At 42.4% G+C, this 18,525-nt stretch overlaps 1 protein-coding gene across 5 annotated transcripts in view; it reads left to right on the top strand.

The window, feature by feature from the left end:
* Nucleotides 1-18,525, top strand: part of FNTB (farnesyltransferase, CAAX box, beta) — a 393,966-nt gene that overhangs the window by 372,249 nt on the left and 3,192 nt on the right. For all 5 annotated transcript variants that reach the window (XM_056546788.1, XM_056546789.1, XM_056546791.1 and 2 more), the window contains 7 exons: nucleotides 2,917-2,989; nucleotides 7,575-7,666; nucleotides 10,124-10,270; nucleotides 13,461-13,544; nucleotides 14,098-14,184; nucleotides 14,926-15,055; nucleotides 16,472-16,604. In XM_056546788.1, the coding sequence (XP_056402763.1) occupies nucleotides 2,917-2,989; nucleotides 7,575-7,666; nucleotides 10,124-10,270; nucleotides 13,461-13,544; nucleotides 14,098-14,184; nucleotides 14,926-15,055; nucleotides 16,472-16,604 (746 nt within the window). The remainder of the gene's footprint in view (nucleotides 1-2,916; nucleotides 2,990-7,574; nucleotides 7,667-10,123; nucleotides 10,271-13,460; nucleotides 13,545-14,097; nucleotides 14,185-14,925; nucleotides 15,056-16,471; nucleotides 16,605-18,525) is intronic.

The raw sequence follows: 18,525 nt of genomic DNA, 5'->3' as shown, positions 1-18,525 counted from the left end.
AAATCATGGCTTGAACTATCTTTCTTTGCATGTAGAGTCTCTCATATATTAGTTTCACTTTTTAAAGGGGTTATCCAGGAAAAAACTTAAAACTTTTTATATATATATATATATATATATATATATATATATATATATATATATATATATATCTATCTATCAACTGGCTCCAGAAAGTTAAACAGATTTGTAAATTACTTCTATTAAAAAAAATCTTAATCCTTTCAGTACTTATGAGCTTCTGAAGTTAAGGTTGTTCTTTTCTGTCTAAATCCTCTCTGATGACACCTGTCTCGGGAAACGCCCAGTTTAGAAGCAAATCCCCATAGCAAACCTCTTCTAAACTGGACAGTTCCCGAGACAGGCGTCATCAGAGATGATTTAGACAGAAAAGAACAACCTTAACTTCAGAAGCTCATAAGTACTGAAAGAATTAAGATTTTTTAATAGAAGTAATTTACAAATCTGTTTAACTTTCTGGAGCCAGTTGATATATATAAAAAAGTTTTTTTTCCTGGATTACCCCTTTAAGTTAATTTGCTGAATAAATTTTCTTTGCTCCATATTCAGATTTTTCGAGTTTCACCTGTAGTGCAGCACATGCTATTATTGGAGAATAATGTAGAGGTTCCTGTGTATGCCTTGTGTTTACCTGTTTTAGCTGTTGGGGCAGGCATGAGTTAGGCCCCATATTGGATGTGTTGCAGAGAGATTGGTTGAGGCGTTTGATCACTTCACCTGGTGTAATCCTCTTACTGAATACACGATGGACTGGGAAAAATTTTACTCGTATTAATTTTTCATCTGAGCTTCTGGATTAAATGAAACAAGTTTAATTCCACATATTCCCTTTGCTCTTCTTAAACTCTTATGCCTAGGAAATTAAATGCCTGCAGTGCTGGTAAAAGTAACTTTACAATTACATTGGTCCTAGGTAATTTGATGGAAATAAAACATGGCCCTAAGGCAATGTTTCCCAACCAGTGTGCCTCCAGCTGTTGCAAAACCACAGCTCAAATCTATAATGGCCACTTGTTAAAGGGATTATCCAGGAAGAAACTTTTTTTTTTTTTATATATATATATCAACTGGTTCCAGAAAGTTTAACAGATTTGTAAATTACTTCTATTAAAAAAATCTTAATCCTTTCAGTACTTATGAGCTTCTGAAGTTAAGGTTGTTCTTTTCTGTCTAAGTGCTCTCTGATGACACGTGTCTCAGGAAACTCCCAGTTTAGAAGCAAATTCCCATAGCAAACCTCTTCTAAACTGGGCGGTTCCCGAGACACGTGTCATCAGAGAGCACTTAGACAGAAAAGAACAACCTTAACTTCAGAAGCTCATAAGTACTGAAAGGATTAAGATTTTTTAATAGAAGTAATTTACAAATCTGTTTAACTTTCTGGAGCCAGTTGATATATATATATAAAAAAGTTTACATTAGATACATTCCTTCTTGAGTGCACGTTCACACAAATAGATAAAGGAGTTATCCGCCGGACTCCTGGCACCCCTGTAGATGAGCTTTTGTGAAGGGGTCAGGGTGCTACAGCCTTTTTGGTGTTTACTTGCAATCACTATATTTTTTAGTGAAAATACTAGAGCAGTGGTCTTCAAACTGTGGCCCTCCAGATGTTGCAAAACTACAATTCCCAGCATGCCCGGACAGCCGTTGTCCGGGCATGCTGGGAGTTGTAGTTTTGCAACATCTGGAGGGCCACAGTTTGAAGACCGCTGTACTAGAGTATATAGATCTTTGCAACCAATGCACTAATATATCGAAAATGAATTTAGGAAATGGGGTATGACTGCAGAATCAGACCACACAGCAGTTGTTTATATGTATGTTTGTTTAGTTGCTTAATTTTTTTTTTTTTTTTTATGTACAATATGTAAGAGCAATAAAAGTTTGCATTTTTTAAAATACATTTTATTGGTTTTGAATAAATTAAAACAGTGTATTAAATAGATGAACAGAAGTAATCCCCAGCCTGAAATGGTGGTGTCCAATAAAAACTCTGGATTGTACCAGTGATGTGTATAGACCTGGGCACCAGAGGCAGGAGGCCTGGGTTGTTCCTGGTGTCATTATTAGAGATGAGCGAATTTACAGTAAATTCGATTCGTCACGAACTTCTCGGCTCGGCAGTTGATGAATTATCCTGCATAAATTAGTTCAGCCTTCAGGTGCTCCGGTGGGCTGGAAAAGGTGGATACAGTCCTAGGAAAGAGTCTCCTAGGACTGTATCCACCTTTTCCAGCTCACGGGAGCACCTGAAAGCTGAACTAATTTATGCAGGAAAAGTCATCAACTGCCGAGCCGAGAAGTTCGTGACGAATCGAATTTACTGTAAGTTCGCTCATCTCTAGTCATTATTCATATTTGTTGATATTTCTGTGTCTCTATGTCCGTATCTGTTTAAAGGGGTGATCCGCTCTTAGACATGTTATTCCCCTATCCATAACTTGTCTGGTCACCGAGGGTCCGGCCGCTGGGACCCCGCACGATCTCCAGGTCTGCACTGCGGTACTCATGAAGTCACACCAGTCCCCCGCCATTCATGGCTATGGGGGGGAGTGACAGCCAGTACACAGCCATCACGTCTCCTCCCATAGACACAAATGTAGGGGGCGCGGCGACTGTGGTTGTTTTGTGCATTGGATTACTGGGGTGCCGCGGCAGAGATCACTGGGGTTCCCAGTGGCTGGAGCCCCGCGATTAGACATGTTTCCTATCCTTTGGATAGGGGATAACATGTCTGGTGGCAGAGTACCCCTTAAAGGTAAAACTGAGCATTATTCACTCTGATACAGAACATAGTGTTTTATACTAAATGTTTGAAAACTTAGCATTAATACACTGGTATACTCTGTGCTTGTGCAAATTTAGTTATGTTACATTTGTTTTTCTTTTTAGACTTGTTCTAGAGAGAGAGCTCCATTCACACTACCTTCGGAAAGGCTTACAGCAGCTATCCGAATCATATGAGGTACAGAGAACCTATTAAAAATCAGTAGAAGACTTTTGTAGTAAGTTTATTCTTAATTTGTAAAAAAATAAATATATATATATATATATATAATATATATATAATATATATAATTTTTTTATTATGTGTGTGTGTTAAAATGATACAATAGGCTGGTATTAAATATAGTACAGCCTACCGTATATCTATTTCGATTGATAATGTAGGCGTGGGTTGTCTATCGTACTGATTCCAGTTTCTCCTCTCCTATAGCTCTCCTAATGCAGCCTACATTTCCCTTTTTGGCTTTGCCAATTGAGGGGGCAGAGTCTCATCACTGCACTTGCTCAGATCACTCTGGCTGCATCTTATAAGAGACATTAGAAAAGAGAGACGGTTGTATTGACTCTCCTACTATATCACACTGCACACCTGGCCCTTCAGATAGCGCACAAATGATCTCTTCAGAAGCACTTTGTACATGGTAGGGACATAAAGATAAATAGGGGTATGGTGGGGGACTGAGAGCTGCCCAGAGAAATCTGGTAGGTGACTATATATTGTAGTTCACAGTATTGAAATGTATGGATATAGATGAGCTGGGAGGAAACAGATGGCACAGAAGGAATAGTGGTGGTGGATATGGCCAAAAGAATCCAAACTGCAGTGCTCATTAATGGAGTTTTTCAAGTACATCACATGTAGTTGTAATGTGGGATAAAGGTAACCAATATAAATAACCTCTAATGCAATAGTCATTTTCTCCTTCTGCCAGAAGTTTCCATCTAAGGCTGGGTTCACACTACGTTTTCTCCCATACGGGAGCGCATACGGCAGGGGGGAGCTAAAACCTCGCACTCCCGTATGCCTCCGTATGCGCTCCCGTGTGTCATTCATTTCAATGAGCCGGCCGGAGTGAAATGTTCGGTCCGGTCGGCTCATTTTTGCGCCGTATGCGCTTTTCCCCCGGACCTAAAACTGTGGTCAACCACGGTTTGAGGTCCGGTCGTAAAAGCGCATACGGCGCAAAAATGAGCCGACCGGACCGAACGTTTCACTCCGGCCGGCTCATTGAAATGAATGACACACGGCAGCGCATACGAAGGCATACGGGAGTGCGAGGTTTTAGCTCCCCCCTGCCGTATGCGCTCCCGTATGGGAGTAATCACCGAAGTGATCCACTAATTCCCTATATTTCCCATATATTTGTTAAAAGGTATAATCTTTATTAATTTCAAAACACCAACAAAAAAGGAGTTAAAAATTGCAGTGTATCTCTCCTCCTATATTATTAGTAATTATCTGTGCCAACCAGGCATCACCTATTATCTACCTGTGTGTACCTGCAGTGTACACACGGTTGGTGGGGGAGTCCACACTGTATATTAAAAAACCTATCCTATGCCCCCCTCGACATGTTTCGCCGCAAGACGCGGCTTTGTCAAGAGGTTTTAGGGCACTAAAAACCTAAAACCTCTTGACAAAGCCGCATCTTGCGGCGAAACATGTCGAGGGGGCATAGGATAGGTTTTTTAATATACAGTGTGGACTCCCCCACCAACCGTGTGTACACTGCAGGTACACACAGGTAGATAATAGGTGATGCCTGGTTGGCACAGATAATTACTAATAATATAGGAGGAGAGATACACTGCAATTTTTAACTCCTTTTTTGTTGGTGTTTTGAAATTAATAAAGATTATACCTTTTAACAAATATATGGGAAATATAGGGAATTAGTGGATCACTTCGGTGATCTTTTGGTGAATTGGTTTAAATAACCCTCCATATATTGGTCCGCAGTTGGATCCCGTATGGGAGAAAACGTAGTGTGAACCCAGCCTAAGTGAGGCACCAGCAGATTGGTTGACAGTGATGCCAAGGCAACTTTATGACCTCCTGAAGTGTCTTGTGCAAAACCTCTAGGCTGGGAGGCTTCAGAATATGATTGTCTCAGCAAATTGACAGTCCTGCTACTGCTGACCCATCTACCAGTCTGGCTGCTGGTGACCCACATCCCAGTCCTGATTTGGTGACTGTCCCTGTTCCTGTCCTGCTGCTGGCGGCCAAGGCTCCTGGTGTACTTATTTCATTGTCCTTATTTCAGGTGTCCCTGCTCCATTGCTTTCTGTTGCCTTTTGTAAACTCCTTGCTGCCTACAAGTGCCCATCTCAACTTTTTGACAGAATTCCTTTTTACCCATATGGTAGTAATGCACAAAGTCTACTCTGGGTTTTAGCTTCAGGAAAATCACCATCCCTCTAGGCCAGCGGTCTTCAAACTGTGGCCCTCCAGATGTTGCAAAACTACAACTCCCAGCATGCCCGGACAGCCAACGGCTGTCCGGGCATGCTGGGAATTGTAGTTTTGCAACATCTGGAGGGTCACAGTTTGAAGACCACTGCTCTAGGCCTTTAAGAGAGTCCAGGCTGCCCCCGTATTACAGGGGTCAGGGCCACCTTTTGAAATGGTCCTCATTAAGGGTACCCACCAGAGTGCCAGAAAAAAATCTGATTCCTCACCCGTTGTCAGCAGGAGATTTTTGAGACCACCTACTGGATATATGTCACAAAAAGGTGGGTGTTAGGGGTGCAATCATTAAATCAATCAATTTAAAGCAAGGTCACAGTGACAAGTTACACTGACCTTTTGGGCTCAGCCACAACAAAGAGCCACCAAGCCACTAGGTCCCTCCTTAAGTTTCAGGAAGCCTGACATTTCATTTGTCAGGCTTCTTGAAAAAGAGAAAAAAAGCACATCTTTGCAGCACAGCCTGAAAGAAAATGAGCCGCTTCCCAAGCCCTTCCAGCAGCGGGGGGTACTTACAGGCATTTTAGAAAGTCGGACATTTTATTTGTCAAGCTTCTAGACTCATGATTGCAAAGTGCAGCTGTGTCTTTTCAAGCATATTTTGTCACTTTTGATATGTCAAGAGTTTTCATAATTCAGGTTCTGAGTGTTCAGACCCCCAAAATTGCAGCTTAGCAAGACAATCATATAAACGTACATAATTAGTTTGTCTCCGTTAGTGAGCTCTTCTAACAGCTAGTTCTGTTTGTTGTGGCCTGAACACTCAGGCCCTGACCGATCAAAACTTTTGACATGTCTTTTGACCTGTCAAAATGTTTTTTGTTTTTTTTTATTACTGTTCCCATTTAAGTTCATGCCTCAAGTGTAAGAGACGTGCTGCAGGGAAGCCTGACAATACTTGCCACTTGTCAGACTTCCCTGTAGGATATACTGGAGACAGCCATAATGTCATATTCTGCCACTCTCCAGCCAGTTGTGTGTGGGGTGTGTGGGGTGTTGTGTGTTGTGTGGGGTGTGGTGTGTTGTGTGGGGTGGGGTGTGGTGTGTTGTGTGGGGTGTGTGGGGTGTGTTGTGTGGGGTGTGTTGTGTTGTGTTGTGTGTGTGGTGTGTGTGTTTGTGTGTGTGTGTGTGTGAGGTGTTGTGTGGGGTGTGTGTGTTGGGTGTGTGGGGTGTTGTGTGTTGGGTGTGTGGGGTGTTGTGTGTGGGGTGTGGTGTGTTGTGTGTGTTGTGTGTGTGTGTTGGGTGTGTGTGTTGGGTGTGTTGTGTGTGTGTGTGGGGGGGGTGTTGTGGGGTGTGTGTGTGTTGGGGGTGTGTGTTGGGGGTGTGGGGTGGTGTGTTGTGTGTGTGTGTGTGTGTGGGGTGGTGTGTGGGGTGTGGTGTGGTGTGTTGTGTTGTGTTTGTGTGTGTGTGTGTGTGTGTAATATATCTGTCCCTGTCAGAATCTCTTCCAAAAATGCATTATCATGTTTCTGGAATGTGATGAAGTTTAATGAGGAGCTTGATATTTAAAATTGTGACTTCTGTATAGACGGTAATGCATTTCTGAGCAGGTTCTACAGAAAGAATAGACAAGTTTATTCTTTCTGTGGATGCCGGAATTGGAAAATTCCTCCATATACACAGTGCAGCAGAATCCTATTGATATCAAAACAACTCTGCTGCAACCGAATGTCAGTCCAGAATTCACATGCAGATATTCTGCCGTTGGAACATGGCGTTAGTGGGACATCGAATAGGTTTTTAAAAGGGTACTCCCAGTGGAAAACTTTTTTTATTTTTTTTTAATCGGCTGGTGCCAGAAAGTTATACAGATTTGTAAAGGATTTCTATTAAAAAACAAAACTTAGTCCTTCCAGTACTTATCAGCTGCTGTATACTACAGAGGAAGTTCTTTTCTTTTTGAATTTCTTTCCAGTCTGACCACAGTGCTCTCTGCTGACACCTCTGTCCATGTCAGGAACTCTCTAGAGTAGGAACAAATTGCCATAGCAAACCTATCTTGCTCATTGACAGTTCCTGACATGGACAGAAGTGTCAGCAGAGAGCACTGTGGCACCAGTTGATTTAAAAAAAAAAGTTTTCCACTGGAGTTCCCCTTTTAATACTACCTCTGGGTGCACTTAATGGGGGGTAGGGGCTGACATTCTCCACTGTCTTGGGAAATGCACCACAGCCCACAAGGATAGATGCTTTACTTCTGATCACCTCATCCCCATCCTTTACAATCAGGACATGGAATCATGTTTATACTCCGCTCCTATGTGTCACACTTTTTTGTTTTGTTTTAACCTTCTAGTGCCTAGATGCCAGCCGCCCCTGGCTGTGTTATTGGATAGTCCATAGTCTAACCTTGCTAGATGAACCCATCCCTGAATCTGTGGCATCAAGGTGAGTGTTTTATTGTCCTTTTGTAAACAGAGGATACGTTTTATTCACATTACCTTTGCTTTTGTGGTGCACTGGCTCCAGCAGAAATGCAGTTCTATAAAATATCTGTAGGCGAATGGCATCTTCTGTGTTCTAAACAGCAGCTAAAAGGTATTCAGTCACGGAAGAATTCATACAGACCTTTTTGGGCCTGTTCTATTCATATGAATAAAGCTTTAAAAAAAAAAAAAAAAAAAAAAAAAAAACACTCAGGGGACGTGATTTTCTGTTGCTTTCTTCTAGTCTATTAATGCAGAATGCTGTACATGATGGGCATTCTTATAATGTGGGAACAGGAGCTGTGCCCGAGTGATCACAACTGTATGCAAGTAAAGGAAAATTAAATATGCGCCCCTAATGAAATACGTTAATTAAAACAAAAAATTTCCAGCCTGTAACGGGCTCTTATTCAGATGCATATCTGATGAAGAGTCCGGTGTGGGCTGTAAACGCATTTTACGTTTATATGTTTGCTGCAGCATCTGGTATAGGAGATCACTCTGATCCTGACAATGTAATGCCACAGTCAGTAACCACTGCAGAACCTGGGTGGTTAAACAGAAGGTGGGTGGGGGTGGGGGGACTCCCTTAGTGACCTTGTCTGTTCTCTACAAGCCCCGGCTGTCCATAAGTTTTATGTTGTGAGAAATGAATGGAATCGAATAGCCTGTGTAGAATTTCTGGTTTCTGCTGTTTTCAGAACCAGTCAGCAGAAGACGGCAGCTCTGTGGGTAGTCTTGTATCCTCTGCAAGGTTTTGGGATAATACGGATTGCCATGTATGTTGTCAGCTCACATTACTCAAGGGATAGAGCATTTGGTAATAAAACGTTACATATGTATACTGTTTATGGCTCTAAACCAGTGGTCTCCAAACTGTGGACCTCCAGCTGTTGCATAACTAGAACTCCCAGCATGCCCAGACAGCCGTAGGCTGTCTGGGAATGCTGGAAGTTCTAGTTTTGCAACAGCTACTGGTACACACAGCTTTATTTGGCCTTAAAGGGGTATTCCAGGCAAAACCTTTATATATATATATATATATATATATATCTCTATTCTCTAATCTCTAATCTCTATCATCTCTATCTCTCTCTAATCTCTCTCCTGGCTCCGGAAAGTTAAACAGATTTGTAAATTACTTCTATTAAAAAAATCTTAATCCTTCCAATAGTTATTAGCTTCTGAAGTTTTCTGTCTAACTGCTCAATGATGATGTCACGTCCCGGGAGCTGTGCATGATGGGAGAATATCCCCATAGGAACTGCACAGCTCCCGGGACGTGAGTCATCAGAGAGCAGTTAGACAGAAAACAACAACTCAACTTCAGAAGCTAATAACTATTGGAAGGATTAAGATTTTTTAATAGAAGTCATTTACAAATCTGTTTAACTTTCCGGAGCCAGTTGATATATATAAAAAAGTTTTGGCCTGGAATACCCCTTTAATGCATACCTGTCAGATCCCACAAAAAAACAAATATAATTAATACATTACTCAGTACCTAATCCTGACCACGTACATCTAATTTTTATGCCTCTATTACCTATATCTACTATAAAAATACCTCTTTTCATTAGTTCGCAATGTTAGAAATCCTCTCAGGAGAAGGGGGCGTGTCCCTTCCTTATGGTGGGAGGGGGCGTGTCCCTTCCTTGTGGTGGGAGGGGGCGTGTCCCTTCCTTGTGGTGGGAGGGGGCGTGTCCCTTCCTTGTGGTGGGAGGGGGCGTGTCCCGTCCTTGTGGTGGTGGGAGGTAATTGGTGTGTCTGCTCATGCAGTCTTGTCCAAGACTCAGAGGTGGCAGCAGAGAGCACTGTGGTCAGACTGTAAAGAACTACACAACTTCCTCTGTAGCATACAGCATCTGATAAGTCCTGGAGGGATTAGGATTTTTAAATAGAAGTAATTTACAAATCTGTTTAACTTTCTGATACCAGTTAATTAACACATTAAAAACATATTTTTTTTGCCACCCAAGTACTCCTTTTTAATTATTTTATTATGCAAAAATGTTTTACAACCCCTTAGACCCCAAGATTTAAAATGTATTTCTTTTTAGTTACACTTTTCTTGGACCTTCTGGCAAATGGAATGAAATCCTCGCCGGATAAGCTTACTAGTCTCACGTTCTGAACACCAATGTGACCCAACCTGTTTCTCCCTGGCTGTTGTAGAACTAAAACTCCCAGCATACTCTTTCAGCCTTTGGCTGCAGAATTGCCTTTTTTTTCCCGATGGATTTGTGGTGGTTCTTTTGTTGCACTTTTGACTTTTGCTTTTTCTTAGAAGTTGGGCTGCTCTGCTGAGTGTTTCTGTTTGAATCGGTACTGAACGGTCTCTAGTTTACTTGCCTTTCATAAATGTCACTTATATTTATACTGTAATGAGAATTATTATTATTATTTTTTTTTGATATAGCGTTTGCCAGTTCCTCGGCCGATGTCAGGCTCCCGGTGGTGGTTTTAGTGGTGGCCCCGGACAGCAGCCTCATCTTGCACCCACCTATGCAGCAGTCAATGCCTTGTGCACCATCGGTACAGAAGAGGCCTATGAAGTTATAAATAGGTAAGTGCAATGTCCATAGAGATAACTACATCCTTAGTGCTAGTAGCTGTTGAGCTTTTAAGTTTTAATGTGAAAGTTACACTTATAAAATTCTGGTCTCCAATCATTAGACTTAGTGTTTCCCAACCAGTGTGCCTCCAGCTGTTGCAAAACTACAACTTCCAGCATGCCCGGACAGCCTTTGGCTGTCCGGGCATGCTGGAAGTTGTAGTTTTGCAACTTCCATTTCTCAGCCATTTCTCCCCCTGACAAAATCATGGCTGCTGAATTGAATAGTAATATCATAATTGAAGAACCTATCACTTCCTATTACATTAATCTCCACCTATCCTGCAGCCTGATTCACAGATTGCTGATTCCTTTGAATTGTATATAGGTCACAATCCAAGAGGTGTGTATATAGGTCACAATCTAACTTGCTGCCTGTCTGTACAGCCATGACAGCTGACCTGGGAAACATGACATTACTAATAGACTTAAAGGTAGGCAGACAATGTAATAGAGCAGAAGGAAATACTAGCAGAATGCTCGGGTGTATAGGGAGAAGTATAAGTAGTAGAGAGGGAAGTTCTCATGTTGTATAGGGAGAGGTATTTTCAGTAGAGAGGCAAGTGCACATGGGTGTATAGGGAGAGGTATTAGCAGTATAGAGGAAAGTGCTTATGGGTGTATAGGAAGAGGTATTAGCAGTATAAAGAGGGAAGTGCTCAATGGTGTATAGGGAGAGGTATTAGCAGTAGAGGGAAGTGCTTATGCCGCTGTACAGACCATTGATGAGACCTTACTTGGAGACCGTATCTCCAGAAGGATTATAGATACTTTTTGTAGTGAGTTCAGAGAAGATACTAAACTAGTACAGGATAAAACGTATCCAGGAAAGGTTAAAGGACCTTGACATGTATAGCTTGGAAGAAAGATGAGGCAGAGGGGATATGATAGAAACTTCTAAATATATAAAGGGAATTCAAAAGAAAAACTACCACAAGAGGACATTGTTTTATATTAGAGGGGAAAGGTTTCTGCAATAATATAAGGAAGTACCCCGTGTTTCCCCGAAAATAGACTCTTATATTTATTTCTCTTCAAAAACACACCATGGATTATTTTCAGGGGACGTCTTCTGCATGCATGACGCCCTGCATGTCAGCTGTTGTCCCAGGACCCACCGCTGCACAGAAGTCACGTCCCGCTGATCAGCTGGGACACTCTGCCCTGCATGTCAGCTGCCGTCCCGGGAACAGCTGGGACATGGGACCTGCTGCAAGGAAATCCCTACGGTACGGTACCTGTCAAGAAGGGCTGTCCGTCTTCATTAGCTTCAATAAGCCACACCTACCACCATGGCTTATTTTTGGGGGTATGGCTTATATTAAGCGAATAGTTAGAACTGCTGGTATGGCTTATTTTATGGCTACGGGGAAACGCGGTATTACTTTACTGAGAGAGTAGTGGATGCATGGAGTAGCCTTCCTGCAGAAGTGGTAGCTGCAAATACAGTGAAGGAGTTTAAAGAGTAGCTCCCACCATCTTTTCTTTTTTCTGTCCCTACCATCTATCATCTATCCCTTACCCCCTCCCTGCTTTAAAAAAATAATTTCCTACCTTCTAAAGGGTTGTTTTTATGGCTCTAACGCTGCTCACTCTGGCTGAGCAGGAGGCAGACTTCCCGAGCAGGCGCGACGTCACTGAAGCCAGCTTCCGCCCATACCTCATCTGAACCCCCCCCCCCCCCCCTTGATAAATGCTATTTGGTGTATTTTATTAATTCCCCCTGTGAAATAATGACATAAGACCTCAGGTCACACTTGCCTGTATAGGACATGTACAGTCCTGGAGCATCAGCGCGGCACTGAGATTCAGTGCGCACGCTGCCACCAGACTGTACATGGTGGGGATGGCTGACGTGCGAGGCCAGGGAGCCAATGCGCGCAGCCCCGGCATTCACAGCGCTCGCTCCCGTCTGTCTGACAGGCAGGGAGCGAGCGCAGGCTTTCTGAATTCGGACTGATGGCCGGTCGTTATCGGTCCGAATACAGCAGTGACGTCACAGCAGGCTGCAGCCGGCCACTAAGAGGGAGACCCCTAGTGGCCGGATTTTCAAAAGGAAATTAAAATTATTTATACAAAGAAAAAAGAAAAAAATAATATAAGTATATTAGAGTTATGTTGTAGTACATAAGTATTACAACATTATAAAAAAAAAATGACAGTGCCCATTTAAACATGCATGGGATAGGTATAAGGCTATCCTTCATAGAAGATAGGGCCAGGGACTATTATAGGATTCAGGATATTGTGTAGACTAAATGGTTAATCTGCCAACACATTCTATCATCTTATGAATGCCAACTTTAAGACGTCGTCATAGTACCATGTTGGACTTGCTTTGGCCTTCAGAACTGTAGTAATCATTGTGGCACAGATTGCTTGGCATAGTGGCTGGTTTATATCATGTGGGAAACCTGCCACGGTTCTAGGATAAGCCATACTGTCCAAACCTCCACCCACAGGTATCAGAGGAGTCAGGGTGTGCCACCCACAAAAAAATGTTCCCCTCACCCTTACACCATCTCCACCAACCTGAAGGGTTCATCCATTTGTGCTGCTTGTGCCAAATTCTGACCTCCAATCTGCATAAAGCAACAGAAATCTGGATTCTGCATTATTTTTCCACTTCTCATTGATTCAATGTTTATTGTGTTTTGCCCCTAGGAGTTTTGATTTTCTTTTCCCCCCCCCTAGACATTTATGTCGCTGGTGCTGGTTATTTGCTGTTCTAGCCCGTTCATTGAGGCTTCACACAAGTAGCTCAGATCATTTAATGATCCCATCTAATGTGGATTCCCACAGACCCTGATCTATAGAAAACTGATTTTATGCTGCCCTCTGGGGTGATGTTCCTAATCCATATACAGCAATCTTTCCCAACCAGTGTGCCTCCAGCTGTTGCAAAACTACAAATCTCAGCATGCCCGGACAGCCTGTGGCTGTCCGGGCATGCTGAGATTTGTAGTTTTGCAACAGCTGGAGGCACACTGGTTGGGAAATACAGCTATACAGGGCAGTGGACTCTAATAAAATGTCCATTCAGGGTAAACATAAGCTCATAGGAATTTCTTAACAATTCATTTTACTTATTGGTTTTAGTATCTGTCATAAATGTTGTTCTTTTTTTTTTTTTGTCTAACAGGGAAAAACTTTTGGAATTTCTGTACGCCTTAAAACAACCAGATGGCTCCTTCAACATGCACGTGGGTGGAGAAGTGGATGTCAGGTCAGATATTATACAGTGCTCTTCATGACATTGTGTTTTCACCTAGCATATGGACAGTAGTTTGGGCGGGTGTACTTACGTTTTTTTCCATGTTTTGAACATGCTGTTTTTAAAGGAATATTCCAGTTATTTTGCATATTAATAATACATTGCTATGGTTGGTTAGGTTTTCCTCCATGTTTGCATTATGCTGATTCTAGTTTTATATTTAACAAATATATAATTAATTACAGCCGTCACGCCCCTCCCATAGACTTGCATTGAGGGGGTGGGGCATGTCACGAGGGGACGGGGCTATGACGTCACAAGCTCCCGGTATCGGCTCCAACATTCGGAACAGTTTGTCCCAAACGCTGAGCGGTGGAGTGTACCCCTTTTACAAGTTGGATGCAAACGGCCATGTGAACCTAACCTAAATAAAACCTGATCTGTTTGTTGTACTAGAGGACTGGGCACACAGCTCTGTTATTATTGTCATGTGTGATTAATACATTATATGACTTGTCTAGTACAATGACTTCTGACAGTATGATTTGTATCATTTCTACTGTAGAAGTGCTTACTGTGCTGCCTCTGTGGCTTCCCTCACCAATATCATCACTCCTAAGCTGTTTGATGGCACCGCTGAATGGATTGCCAGGTATGTAAAGAGAATTGTTTTTAAGCTATATCTTGTATTAGTTATTTATGTACGTACATAGTACATACCGTATATACTCGAGTATAAGCCGACCCAAATATAAGCCGAGGCCCCTAATTTCACCACAAAAACCCAGGAAAGTTATTGACTCGACTATAAGCCTAGGGTGGGAAATACATCACCCCCTTCATCATCACCGCCTGTCAATCCCTTCAATGACAGTCAGTGGTCTTCAACCTGCAGACCTCCAGATGTTGCAAAATTACAACTCCCAGCATGCAGGGAGTTGTAGTTTTGAAACATCTGAAGGTCCACAGGTTGAAGACCACTGCCCGGGCCTTCGTCATCATCCAGACCCCCCCTTTAGTTTTCTACTCACCTCCCCTCGGTGGGAAGGAAGGGTGAGCTGGTCGGGGCCATCTGTGCTGCAGAGACCGTCCGGTGGGGAGGGTTGGTCGTTCCGGGCTGTCCATTTTCACCGGGAGGCCTTCTTCTCTGCTCCGGGCCGGCCCCGGACTAGTGACGTTGCTTTGACGACAACGCACAGGGACATTCATGCGCAAAACTTGGCTTATACTCGAGTATATACGGTATCTGTCTGAGATTATTCCAAGATGCCTGTGTATGGTTTTCTTGCCTAGTTGTGACTGACCGGGTAGACTTTTATATAATAAAAATCGATTACCAGTTTGGTACTTTGTCTTATCTTTACTTGACGTTTTATGACCTTCCTTGCTGTAGATGCCAGTTTTGGGAAGGTGGAATTGGCGGTGTCCCAGGCATGGAGGCACACGGAGGATATACTTTTTGTGGTTTGGCTGCAGTGGTCATTTTGAAGCGAGTCCCCCTGCTGGATATGAAGAGTTTGTTGGTAAGTGCTGGCTTTGTTTTTATTATTATTTTGAGTGTTTAAGGAGATTGAATGTTGCTGTAGTGTCACACTATTCAATTTAAATGGTTGAAACTGCAGTAGCAAGAAGACACACATTGTCAGGAGAGGAGATTGCACCTTTAAAAAATAATAATAATAATAAAAAAAAAAAATATATATATATATATATATATATATATATATATATATATATATATATATATATATATATAATTTGGTTAGAAGAAACAGACATGGTCGCACATCTACAATCTTGTATAATGATCTGATTGCTTCTCAGCATAATATCAAAAACTAACAGGTTGTTAGTATACATTCGCCCCCCCCCCTCCCCCGTGGGCACTGGTGGCGCGGCGGTGGTGGTCGCCGCCTGGTGCTGCGCCATTTTATGCTAGGGACATTAGGGACCCACTCTAAATAGGTGGCCTTGACTTGGCGAGTGGGCTTGTTTTTTTTGATCAAAAATGTATACAAACTATCTGTAAGCAAGTACATGTTTTCAAAACAACTGATGCCAGAAAGTTAAACAGATTTGTAAAATACTTCTAATTAAAAATCTTAATCCTGCCAGTATTTATCAGCTGCTGTATACTACAGAGGAAGTTGTGTAGTTCTTTCCAGTTTGACCACAGTGCTCTTTGCTGCCACCTCTGTCTGTGTCAGGAGCAGGAGAGGTCTGCTATGGGGATTTGCTCCTGCTCCAAATAGCTCCAGACACGGACAGAGGTGGCAGCAGAGAGCAATGTGGTCAGACAGAAAAGAACTACACAACTTCCTCTGTAGCATACAGCATCTGATAAGTACTGGAAGGATTAAGATTTAATTTAATAGAAGTAATTTACAGTCTGTTTAACTTTCTGGCACCAGTTAATTTGAAAACCCTTTTGTTTCCTCCAGAGTACCCCTTTAACATCATACTGAAGTCTAAAGATAATCATTATCTTCTATGGCCACCTCTGCATACAGCAGTGTGCACTGCTGGGCTTATTTTAAGGGCCGATAGTTTGGCATTATTAGCTCTTCTCGTAAAGGTTGGGCGTTCCTGCCCGGCCTAAATGATTACATCGTCTCTTAACATCGTTCATAAAATATTCATGTAACATAATTGTACTGGTCTGAGAGGATGATATTGTGATCATCTATTACACCCAGAGACTTGTAAGCATTTATAGGTTCTATTACTGCAGCTTGTAATCCAAGGATAGGAGTGACCTCTGGCCATCTGTGTCCTGTTATATAACATGCAATTATATAGGTGGCTGGCTAGATCTTAGTCATAGTGCCTTTTTAAAGGGATGATGCATTGTAGAACATGGAAAAATAGAACAGTGGTGACATTTTGTTCTGTTCCATTGTATGGCTGTGAGTCACTGAAGTTTTCTTTTTTGATTTCAGAGATGGGTTGCATTCAGACAAATGAGATTTGAAGGTGGATTTCAGGGCCGCTGCAACAAGCTGGTGGATGGCTGCTACTCCTTTTGGCAAGCAGGTTTAATGCCACTTATCCATAGGACTTTACATGCAGAAGGTAAAAAGATAACATGATCTCTACCCACCTAACAAGTATTATCTAATAAAGAGAAGCCAATATAAGCACATAAGAAAATCTAGGCCCAGTGCCTATGGAGGGGAGTCCTGAATTTCAAATCTGCCATCGACAATAGCATGATGGTGCATTGAGATTGTGAATAGCCCCCTGAAGTCTATGAACATCTATATCAGTGGTCTTCAACCTGCGGACCTCCAGATGTTGCAAAACTACAACTCCCAGCATGCCCGGACAGCCAACGGCTGTCCGGGCATGCTGGGAGTTGTAGTTTTGCAACATCTGGAGGTCCGCAGGTTGAAGACCACTGATCTATATGCATAGTGAGCGCCTCTCTATTACAATGTAGAGCTGCTGCAGGGGGGGGGAGGGCGCCATCTCTGATGTCCATATATCCTACAATGCATGGCCCCTCTTAGTACAGCTGTAAATGATCTCATATTGCTGCATATGCAGAATTGTTTACTGTCTAGGGCTGTAGGAAAGCCAAGGACATCCCCTAAGGGAGCTTGAATAGTTAACAGTAAATACTTTGCTCAATCTCTGAATATGAAATGCTTTGTAAAATGTATCTTTCACCTTTTCCTGCTGATTCCCCTTCTTCAGAGCCTCTTGTCTTATGATAGGGTGCACAGTAAAATTAAAGTTCACCTGTCATTGGAAAATATATTTTTTTAAATGGGGCTGATTGTTGCCCTTCAGAGTGGTGTGCAAGGTTATTTTTAGGCTCTTACTGCTGTTTTTGAGTCCCCCTCCATAGTGAGCAGCTATTTTTCATTCTCTAGTATAGACACAGTAGTACATGCACAGGACTGACTTTTTCCCTTCCATTCTCTGGCCAATCATTGCACAGCACCTACTCCTCTATGGCACGACAGAGTGCTGGAGATAGTGCCCTGAACTGAACTGGCTGTCTTTACAATAAACTAATATAAATGGCAGGTGTAGCGAGAATAGTTTACTAATGCACTGGCATTGCAAGGTGCTATGTAAGCAAGAATAAAATAAATAAATAAAAACCAGCAACAACACGGCAATGATAGGGTTACACTAAGCAGTGATCAGATACTGCTGCTGTGAAGCCAAAGGGATTGGGAAAGTACACTGCATTAGTGTGTACATACAAATTGTAGGAACACAAGGGACAGCTGCCCAGAGCTAAGTGAGAGATAACATGGAAGCCTTGGTTTACCTTTCTGGAACAGTGTTGCCTTCTCTTTTTTTTTTTTTTTTTCCTGTTTATCTCCCCCTGACCTGTCTGTGACTACAAACTAAGTTTAAAAGGCATTGAATTGCAGAGAAGTCAGATACCTAGTGGTCAAGATTGTACAGCTTTTTTTGCGTAACAAGCTATCATTTTTTGTAAATAAAGTGATTTACAGAAATGTTAAAGGAAAGGCTTGTAGTGTGTGTGATACTGAGCAAAATGATACGAACCGTCACTCCGTGCTGCCGTAATTCATCTTTTTCAGTATATGCAAATTAGTTTCTTGGGGCAGGGGCGGAGCTACAAACCCTGCTCCTCCATATTCATAATCCTCCTCCCTGTTCGCCTGGGTACACCCTGAAGCGGTGTTCGGCTGAGATCGGCTCCCAGCGAAGAGGACGTCAGTGCCCAGAGCAGGGTTTGTAGCTCCGCCCATGCCCCAAACTATTTGCATATACTGAAAAAGATGACTTACAGCGGAACGGCATGACTGTTCAGGACGCCTTAAGTATCATTTTGATCAGTATCACCCGCACTACAAGCTTGTCTGACAGATTAGTGTGGGTGATACTGATGACAGATTTCCTTTAAAGATCACAAATGGAGGGAAGTTGTTGGAAACAACAGTGCCCATTTAAAGGGGTATTTCAGGGAAAAAAAAAATTTTTTTTTTTTTTTTAAATCAACTGGCTCCAG

This window comes from Hyla sarda, chromosome 11 (genome assembly GCF_029499605.1).
Source record: "Hyla sarda isolate aHylSar1 chromosome 11, aHylSar1.hap1, whole genome shotgun sequence".
Classification (NCBI taxonomy): Eukaryota; Metazoa; Chordata; class Amphibia; order Anura; family Hylidae; genus Hyla; species Hyla sarda.
The sequence above is the reverse complement of the archived record's forward strand: the minus strand, read 5'-3'. Positions and strand labels throughout refer to the sequence as shown.